The sequence below is a fragment of the Atta colombica genome, unplaced genomic scaffold, assembly GCF_001594045.1.
Source record: "Atta colombica isolate Treedump-2 unplaced genomic scaffold, Acol1.0 scaffold275, whole genome shotgun sequence".
In the NCBI taxonomy this organism is placed as follows: domain Eukaryota; kingdom Metazoa; phylum Arthropoda; class Insecta; order Hymenoptera; family Formicidae; genus Atta; species Atta colombica.
Genome location: NW_017259376.1, coordinates 156,974 through 167,410, shown reverse-complemented (window position 1 = coordinate 167,410; position 10,437 = coordinate 156,974). Strand labels below are relative to the sequence as shown.

Here is a 10,437-nt window from a genome sequence, read left to right as displayed (position 1 = left end):
TTATTTGTAATAATTTAATTATTTAATTTAAAAATAATTGTATTTATCTTTACCTATTATACTTGTCCTACCTATCCATATTTTCGTTTACTCGTGCTTATTCGCGTCCTATTTCCACGCGTATTCCTACATTACTTTATTAATATGTAATAACACCGCAAATAAAATATGTTAATGACTGTGTTTAGCAGAGAAAGCAGCTTTGCAAATGTTATAAAATTCTTCAATACAATTAATTCTCGCTTTTTTGATTCTTTATGGAATAAATTAATCATATTGAAAAATTTTACAACAGCTGCAAAGCCGCTTTCTCTGCTGAACGTAGCAGCTAATGCCTAACATGTCCTATCGCGTACTGATAAATTCAGCGGAATAATCTAATCGCGATCGCATTAAATAAATAAGTAATAAATAATAAAAATTAAAACAGACTTTCAATCTTTAAAATACAAAAAAAAAACAAATAACAGGATTAACGAGAATCACCGTGGATAATCAAGAGCAAGTTTTGTAGATTAAAAAGAACCTAAATAATTTGCGCTTGATTATCGACTGGCTCTCATTAGCTCTGTTGTTTTTTGATTAATTTTTGTATTTTAAATAAAAAATAAGAACTCGCAATTTGCGAGCAAGTTACCCTCTCGAATATATAGTCACAGATATCTTTATACATATACTTTATACATATACTTTATAAAAACTTAAATTGATATTACATAGCAAACTACTTCATATAGATCTCTTCTTTCTTCTGGCCAGAGATTGAACTTACCTTTCGTTGTTACTGGCCAATATTCTGGCTTCATATGCCAGAAATCAACAGCAAGGAGAAATTCCTTTTTGCTTATTAACATTGTTGGCGTAAAATTTTTTTACGCTTTTGTATGATATGCACAAAATATCGCGTCACAAAGAAGACATTATATTAATGAAATTAACTAAATATTAATATGAACAATTAATAATAATAATAATTCCATTAATATACGAAGGAATAAATTTCGCGTTTATTCAAAATTAAAAATATAAATATACGACTAAAAAAACAAATTTTTATTTTAAAAAATCTTCAACGTTTTGATTTCAAAAGTTCTCAAATATTGTGAAATTACATAAAAAATATCTTAATATAAATTTCATAATGTAAACAACAAAACATTAATTTAAAAATAAACTGAAAATCACTAAATCGATTAAATTCAGGTCCCGAAAAAAATTCAAGGCCCACATATTTTTAACGAACGATTCGTTGTTGAATCTTATCCCAAAGCATGCGGAGATGAGAAATTCAGATGAATAGTAAGATCCGAAAGGAATAATTTTCCTTCATATCAATAAACATATCTCTTTGTATTTTGTAAATTATTAAAATCATTTTCTGTATAATTTATTATATCAAAATTAAGTGATGCAAAACTCTGAATGCGATTTTAAAATAATTACAAGATAAAATTTTGTCTATTTCTTGACAATATATATTACTATATAGGATCTTAAATCATGTTATTACTTTAACTTTTACTACTTTAAAATCCAGTTACGTTGGATAAGTTATAAAAGCTTAGGCTAAAGTCAGTGCATTGAAATAAATAGTAATTTAATAATCATAAAATGTCTTATGAAAAAACGAGATCAATAAATTGACGAAATGACATTTTATAATACAATTTCATTAGTAATATGTATATAAATAAGGGTAAAAAAAACACAAAATTGAAATACTTAGAAAACAATATATATTATACATATATGAATATATATTGCTTTTCTACACCAACTTATATAAAATTTAATCCTGAATGAATATTTATTCATATAATGAATAGGATAGGTAGGAAAAATAACAAAACAATACTTGTTACACTGTAACAAACTTTCCTATATTATGATAGACAACATTTTTATTTGCACTAATTACTTTTTATGTATATTCTTTATATTTTTTAATTTCCTGTTTTTCATATATTTAAAAAAATATGAATATTTTATTATCTCTTTCAAGTATTTTAAGACGTAATATTTTAATGTAAAACATGTTTAAAAAATGATCACAAAATCAATCTATTTTTATCATATTTTTGAGATTGAATTACTTAGAGAGTTAAATTAAATTGAGCTTGAATGACTTACAATTATAGTATCAAAGTATTCATATTAACGTATGAATTTATAATAAGTAAACAAAATTTTAACCTTTAATAATTTGAGTTAAATAGTTTTACTGCACTGTTTTAATTAAATTAACTAAAATAGTTATTGAGTAAAAGTAGCAACTTATAAAAATGATTAAAAATAACTCAAACTTAAAAATAACTCAACTTGGGTATAACGTGATATTATAAATTTAACAGTAGTGTATACACAATAAATTCCACAATTAAGAGGCATCCAGTATTAAGTTTATCCTAAAGTTCTGTTATAACTTATTCATTTTAAGGCAACGGATGTATGAAATGCTATACATACATTTATCCGTATATTTTTATTAAATTGCACATATAAATCTAGATTTATAATATATGAAATGACCATACATCCGTTACCTTAATAAAAACATTAATTCATTACTCATCAATTCGATGCACAACAGCGGAGTTACATCTGCAACGTCGCTACGATAATTTTGTAACAAATAAATTAAAATACAAATTAAAACAGAGCAGAAAAAATGAATCAATATTTTAAAAAATATTTATTAAATATAGAGTTCTCTTGAAAATAATTATATAATATTTAAAATATAATCTTTATAATCTTTATAAACATCGAATTTTTTAATTCAGATATTTATAAAAATATTATTAGATATTATATATTAGATATTTATAAAAATAATTATACATTTTCTAAAAAAAATCTTAAAAATGCGTTATATATGTATATAAAATTTTTAAATAATTCTTTTCCTCTAATATTAGATTCCTCTAATTATCATTTTTAAATTATTACAAAATAAAACGACTCAAAAATAAACAGAAGAAAGATATTAATTTTATACAAGCAAAAAATGATATTTACGCAGAGTTGCTCCGCCGGTGATGTCTCCTCCTCTCAGAATTGGATTGACATCCTCTTGCACAGGACATTCGCGTGAAACACTCGCGAATAATACATAATTCGCGCGAGGACTAATTATTTAGAAAAATCTTTCGAAGAAATCTTGAATGCTTTATGAAAAATCCATTAATTCAATAACTTGAACGGCACTCCCGAAATAAATGCGCGACGTGACGAACCGGCTGTGATTCATTCACTTTTAATTAAATCGACGATGAGGATACATTAACTTCCCCTTCGTTAAATTTTTACATGAAAAGAATGATTTTGCTCAAGTATCTAAAAATTTATCTAAACATATCGTTTATCTAGACATTTCGAAAATTTTTAAATTCTTAAGAAAAACCGTTCTTTTCGTATATATCTTCCAGGTACTGAGCCCTCTCATCACGTCAAAGTCATACACGTAAGAGAGAAGATATCATCTGAAAAATATAATATAGCAATTATCTGTATTACTATGCAATTATCGGTAACTTTTAGAAATGTATATCAAACACGTGTCAATTCACCATTGTGAAATAAATTTAGAGCGGATAAAAGGCCGAATCTCTTATTACCTATACAGCACAGAAAGATTACAGAACATTGCAATGATTTCACTGAAATATTGCAATATTGCATATACATGGTGGTTGCAAAACGTTGCTGAATCATTGCTGCAAGATTCTAACAATGTTAAGATGTCCGCTTTTTGTAATATTGCAACGAAACATTCCAATATTGCAATATAATGTATTTGGATAAATTTTTTATGAAAACTCTAAAATGAAAACTATTTTTTGTACGTATATCTCATTAACTTCAATTTTTTTACAAATCGCACTTCTAATGATAAGTGTTTTTCAAAAGCAATTTTTTATGAAACCATAAAATATTTCAATAAATGTAATATTAATTCTGAAGGATAAATTTATTCCCAAGGACAAAGCATGTATGTGTGTATCTCGAGCAAATAATATCAACCACAAATATTATCCACATTAACATAATAATATAGTCTTCTATATATAGTAATCTAACTTGATAAGTTAATCATGAATTAAATTAATTGCAATGATTCTTTTCAATTCGAAGTCTCTCAACTACTCCGAGTCAATTGAAATCGATTAAAAAATGATGGTATGAAATTTATCAATAAAATTCGGGCGCTACATGCACATTAGACATAAATACATTATCACATAATTAATATTTTGATAAATTATTTTCAGCAGCTTTAATCTTATTATCTTATCCGATAATGATGCGTTGATTGTACCCAAACTCGATATTATACAATCTTCTGATTTCATATTCAAAATAAATATAAAATTTAGCTAATGCTGTGCTGTATGAGTACGATGTCTATAAGATATGATTAAAGTCGATGGACTAGAGGTAAATAAAAAAGAGGAATATTTCTTTTATTACCGACAAATAGTTTCAAAGTACATTTAATTTTTTTATACAGATCATATAACGAAAGATGCACGAAAACGAAAAATTAATTAAATTATTAATTACATAAACTATTGTATATTAGTTCTGAAAGTAGGAATAGCTTGAATTATGTTATTTGCACGAGAATGTAACGTTACTTTTTTATAATTCATATGATCGTTTGATGCATAATCGAGAGTTATATATACTTAAGCAAGAGAAAAATTTTACGTTAAACAAAAATAATTATCGTCCGTAATTATCGCGAGATAACACAATTCTACTTTCCATCGTGTTTTATTCCAAATGAATGAATCGTACGAAACATCTGTTTCGTAATATATGATTGTTATCTCGATTCTTTTATGAATAATTAATAAATTAAACGTATATTGTGAGTAGTCATAAAATATAACGTTTCATATTATATGTAACATTTTTCGTGATACATTTCAAAAAGAAATGTAAAGAAAAGCATGCGATATAGCTACCCGCCTGTACGAGCTGCGGTAAGAGAATAACTGCGCGGTAACTTCACATAAACGTGACGCGTCACGCCGCTCCGTCCCCCTCCTCCCATCTTCCTGCCGTTCCATGCCAAAACAATTCCCAAGGCCACGATCATCTAACTATCGAAATTAACGCCTATTTAATTCTAAATAAGTAAAATAATCTATTCAATACATTACTCGTTTTACATTACTCATTTTAATATTCTCCAATGAATATGCTTTATTGATATATAGGCACGGTTTTTGTTTTACTTCTTACATTCATTACGCACACAATTCATCCATGTATTAAATATTTCAAATTGTATTACAATTAGCGATTATTTATAATTTGTAACTTTTTGTTACGCGGAATTCGTGTGATATACACAATACTTTTAACAAAAGATTAACGTATCATGGCTTTTTGTTACTTATGTGAATCATTTAATTCTGGCATTCACGTCTTATTTCGCATTCTTATCCTGGAAAAAGTAATTATATTTAAATTATATTTAGATAAATTATATTAAGATAAATTATATTTAAATTATATATCTCTATAAATATACACAAATGCTATTTATATATATTCTATTTAATCCAAATCGTTTATTTAATTAAAAAAAAATGTTTGTATTTATTTAAAAGATGTATAACTTATTATTAATCTTTATTTAATTTTAAATCATTAAAGAGCAATAAAAATTGAAATACACTGCTGGGATGTCAAAAATATTTCACTTCGTGAGCAATTATGTAAATTAACCTACTTGTTGCATCTTGCTTTTTATCAGCACATTAGCTTATATGAAATATTTAAAATTATAAAATAAATATTAAATACATTCTGTTCTTCTCTTTGTACTTCGATTATGGTATCACGTTAAACGACTCGCGCCATTAAAACTAAACTGCCTATTAATCTTTAAAATTTATCTCTAGCATTTTTTTCGTTCGATTTACTATTTTAGCGGTACAATCATTTGAATAACACATGAGCCATGTTTTTCGTCAATTTTTGAAACTTAAAGGTAAGCATAACTTCGTGAAAACATTAAAAAAAATTTTTTTCCGAAATACATGTCTGATTCTTTAATGTCTAGAATACGTCTGCAAAATTTTAAAAGAATCGAAATTTTTAATTTTTTTTTATCAAAAAGTGATAAAATCCCGATTTGACGTGGAATGATCGATGTATAGGTCTATTTTTTAGCTGATTTGGTTCATCTTTTCTCTTTTTTTTTGCAACAACAAAAATACAGAAATAATGAATCATCATAAATTCAGCTAAAAATAACAGGTCTAAGCTTTCTTTGCGATGTTCAATTTTATTTACAAGATGTATGATTATATTTTATGTTGCGTTTTACTTATACAAAATTTTATATTTTGCTGTATTTTATTAACACAATATAATATTTTATTACATATTTTATAATTAATAAATGAAGAACAGTAAAAGAACTAAATAAAGATAAAAATTTAACATTGAGACATAGCTTAAAATTATTTAAAAAAAAAACAGTATCGAAAAACTAATTATGAAAAACTAATGTCAAATATCGCGGAATTACGAAGGAAAATTTTGCAGCATAATAATAAACTGATAAATATCAACATTTGTAGGAAAAGGAAAGGTAATCTATATTTGTGATCAATAAACATCGACAAGGATGATCAATTAACAAATTATTTTGGAAGCTTTCAATATATATGTAATTGATTATAAAAAGTTCGTGCTATTTACAAATTAGATATAATACAGAAAAAGTCCACATGGAAACAAGTGTTGAATACAGACGCAAATATCTAATAAGGAAGACACTATCACAGTTAAAACGTGCTAGAGTATATAGAATAATTCCGACGTTTAAACTTTTTGCAGTTCGGCTCGGTTTGGACACAACCAGTTTGTTCGCTACCTGCAATACAAATAATCTAATCATTTCAAAACTTCTCATTAAGAATTCTCTATATTCTATACATCGTTTTTTTAACAAAGTTACAAGTTATTTTGTAATAACGTTACTTACTGTCATCCATCGAAGCAGAATCTGCAATTTCTGTGGTTTCTGTATTCGAGCTATTAACTGTTCCGTCCAAGGTGCTTTTACTCGTATCCCCATTATCCGAATCATCGCCATCACTCTTAGAAGAAAAATTCGTCGGTGAGTTGTCAACGAAATACTTGTGTGTTGAATTCTCCTCGAACGTGGAACTGAATACGCTTTCCTCGTCAAATGAGATATCCATGGATTCTGGCATGTACTCGCCGGATGTCTCCGACAATTCGCTCGATCTACTGTTATCCATCATAGTGTTTGTGATAATTTGTAGTAGAGCAGAAGGATCATCGATACCTAGCATCCTGCAGAATCGGGTAGTCTGATCGTTTATCAGCAATCGTGGCCATTCGATCCGAGTATTCGTGTCACACGGGTCATATGGTTTGACGGTTCGAGTGAAGTTGAGAGGAATTCGCAGATTGGAACCAAACTTCTCATACACAGTCTGTTTCTCTTTTGCCGTGGGTGTGTACGTCCATCTGCCGCCGCCATACTGACCAGGCATATAATGGATACTGCTCTTGATGCTTAGTAGATGATTTGTCAGATGAAGTATTGTCAACCATTCTAGATCGTAGTTCAATTGTATTGGACCATCTTCCTGCGAACGCACTTCCAGCACTTGAAGGAATTTCCGTTTCGGCAGACATTTATCCAGCGCTAAAAATTTTGTCACTCGTGCGCCTCCCTTCTCAGGAACAAGTGCTGCGAATTTGCAATGCAAATGCGCGGAAAACCAGTAGGACGGATAAAGACGTTCTAGCAATTCCATACATGGAGGACTGCCAAGCGTATTGCTTTCTATGTCATCCCTAAAATAGCAAATTGTAATTAATATTAATTTTAACTGTTAAAATATGTCTATCGAATTTCAAGAATTTTACATTAATATTTAGTCTTATCATTGAAAACTTACTTAAAAAATGGTTTTTGTTTCAGTAATATATCTTCATCTCCATATTTTGTTACTCCTGCTGGCCAATCATGTGATAAAAAAATATCAATTTTGCCAGAAAGCTAAAAACAAAAAATCTATATGTAATTTTCCAACTATCTAAGAATAGTCATAATTTTATTTCATAATTTTATCTAAAATTGTATGATTAGCTGGAGAAGTATAGAAATATACAATTTCATTAATCAATGTGTGATAGTTAATACTTACTTGTTTTAGTCTAAACACTTCTATATTCCTGATATGATAAACACTTCGTATAGTACTATCAGTATAGGGAGGCTTCTCATAATGTCCCTGCATCCAATGTCGACTCTTGTATATACCCGAAAGTCCTGCAATTCTGATTCCAGCTACTTGTACCACACCTGCATATCCAAGATAATAAATATTAGGTGCAACCCATCCTCCATATGGCAATTCCTGCAGATAATTTGATGCTTCATGATTGCCTCCAATAAAAATGGTTAATATAGGAGCTTTCTTTTCACCAGAATAATATCTGTAATATAACATCAAACATTAAAAACATGTTGTTTTCTTATTAAATATCATTAAACATACAAATAACTTATCTGAATAAATAAGTAAAAAATCTGTTCAAAATAAATTTTGTTAAATATCCATTGCAAACTTTATCAGTAGAATACCAGCAAAAGTAATGAAATAGCAGAATAATTGTAGAAACCAAGCATAATCTGCTATTTTATAATCATTTTAAATATTCATCATATCAATCATTTGATTGATCCTACTTAATATAAAATTAATTCTGTTTGGTTTCTAACAATCACAATATGGTTATTAACAATCTGCTTACTTTGGCATTCCGACAAGATAATAAAAACAAATTTGAGATATTATTATGACAAATTTTTCAAGTCTATTAAGCTTGTTTAGTTGTAAGATAAAGATTCTAGAATCTCTCTCTCCTATAGCCTACTAACACACTTGAAATTAACAGCAATTGATGTCACTTTACTACAATATGTTGCTCCACAAACAGATTGCTAACATACTGCCAACTGTTTGCTTTTTAAGTAATGCTATGAACAGCCTACATTTAGTTTAATCAACTCTTGCTTAAATACTCACTTATAAAATGTACACATATCCTTGTACTTGTCCGATATTGCCATACATTTTAGATCATTTAAATTTCTGGTAGCTTGAAAATCGCCGCAGCAAATAAGCAGATCTATCTTCCTCCCATCGATTTTTTCTATTTCTTGTATAGTCTCGTAAATAATGTCCAGTTCGCCATGAGCGCAACCCTCCACAGCGATCCTCATTTTCGGAACTCAATCGTAAAAGATCTACACGATCTTATGACTAATGTCATATATGTTTTTCTCAAATGTACGATTATGAATACGATGGTTAGAATCACCTGTAAACAACCTCATTACACAATCAACGGCACATAACACTTTAAACTTAACCTCACACGAGAATACAACCGCAGGCTACTCCACGACCATTGTAACATAGATTGGAAACAATATCGATCTCGGGATACCGTTAATATTTCCAAAAGAGTAGAAGATGATTGGCTGTAGGAAAATTATTTTTTTAATTGCATATCGAACGCACCATTATTTTAAAATGTGTGAATAAGGGGCTCGATTGTATACTTTAAAATGAGGTGAAAATTACAAAAGTGAGCAATGATTACTAAGTATTGATCAATTAAATTATGAATATTCTAGTGAATTTGTTCACTTTTGTAATTTTCACCTCATTTCAAGATACAATTGACCTCAAGGATTTGGAGCCACAGGCAATTATTATATTATTATATTACAAATTACATAAAAATAAACACTGGAATCTTATTATTTTGATTGATGCAGTCATTATGTGGTACAATTTTCTTGTCATCTTTGTTTAACATTCGGAATAACATTAAATAACAAAGAAGTGACCAATTTGCCACATCATGGCGAACGTTTGTCAAACTCTCCCTTGACAGTTCTGTAATCCAAGATATTAAACCTCAAAAGCCTAGTTTCCACCGGATTTAATCCATTCAGGGTTTAATCGGGATTAGAATGTAAACAAAAATGTCACTTCAATTTTATTAATACATTCAATAAAATAACTAATAACACTTTTCATATCCTACATCGTTAACACATGTGCAAGAATTGATACATTTAATACAAAAATTACCTATGAAATGAAATGCCTGAAGAACCAACCAACTACAGTTAAGTATTCCTCAGTTACAGTCGAACGATAGGGGAATGCTGGACTGTAGTTGATTGATTCTTACATTCTGATCCAGATTAAATCTTCGGTGGAAACCAAGCCACAGTTAATAACTGTTGGGGTTAGAAAATGTGTCACAGAGACAAAAGAGATGGTATTCAGAAGAGAGTAATTATTAAGTTTAGTCAACGCATCTTAAAAATCAATGAAATTAGACTTATTCGATGCGTTT

General features: G+C 28.5%; 1 protein-coding gene across 1 annotated transcript in view; it reads right to left on the bottom strand.

Annotated features, from left to right (window-relative positions):
• Positions 1-9,425, bottom strand: part of LOC108689693 (lariat debranching enzyme) — a 12,402-nt gene extending 2,977 nt beyond the window's left edge. The window contains exons 1-5 of the mRNA XM_018196580.1: positions 9,090-9,425; positions 8,205-8,496; positions 7,956-8,056; positions 7,007-7,851; positions 6,842-6,895 (exon numbers count right to left, since the gene is read on the bottom strand). Coding sequence (XP_018052069.1) covers positions 6,842-6,895; positions 7,007-7,851; positions 7,956-8,056; positions 8,205-8,496; positions 9,090-9,286 — 1,489 coding nt within the window. The 5' untranslated portion in view covers positions 9,287-9,425. The remainder of the gene's footprint in view (positions 1-6,841; positions 6,896-7,006; positions 7,852-7,955; positions 8,057-8,204; positions 8,497-9,089) is intronic.
• Between the last annotated feature and the right edge of the window lie 1,012 nt (positions 9,426-10,437).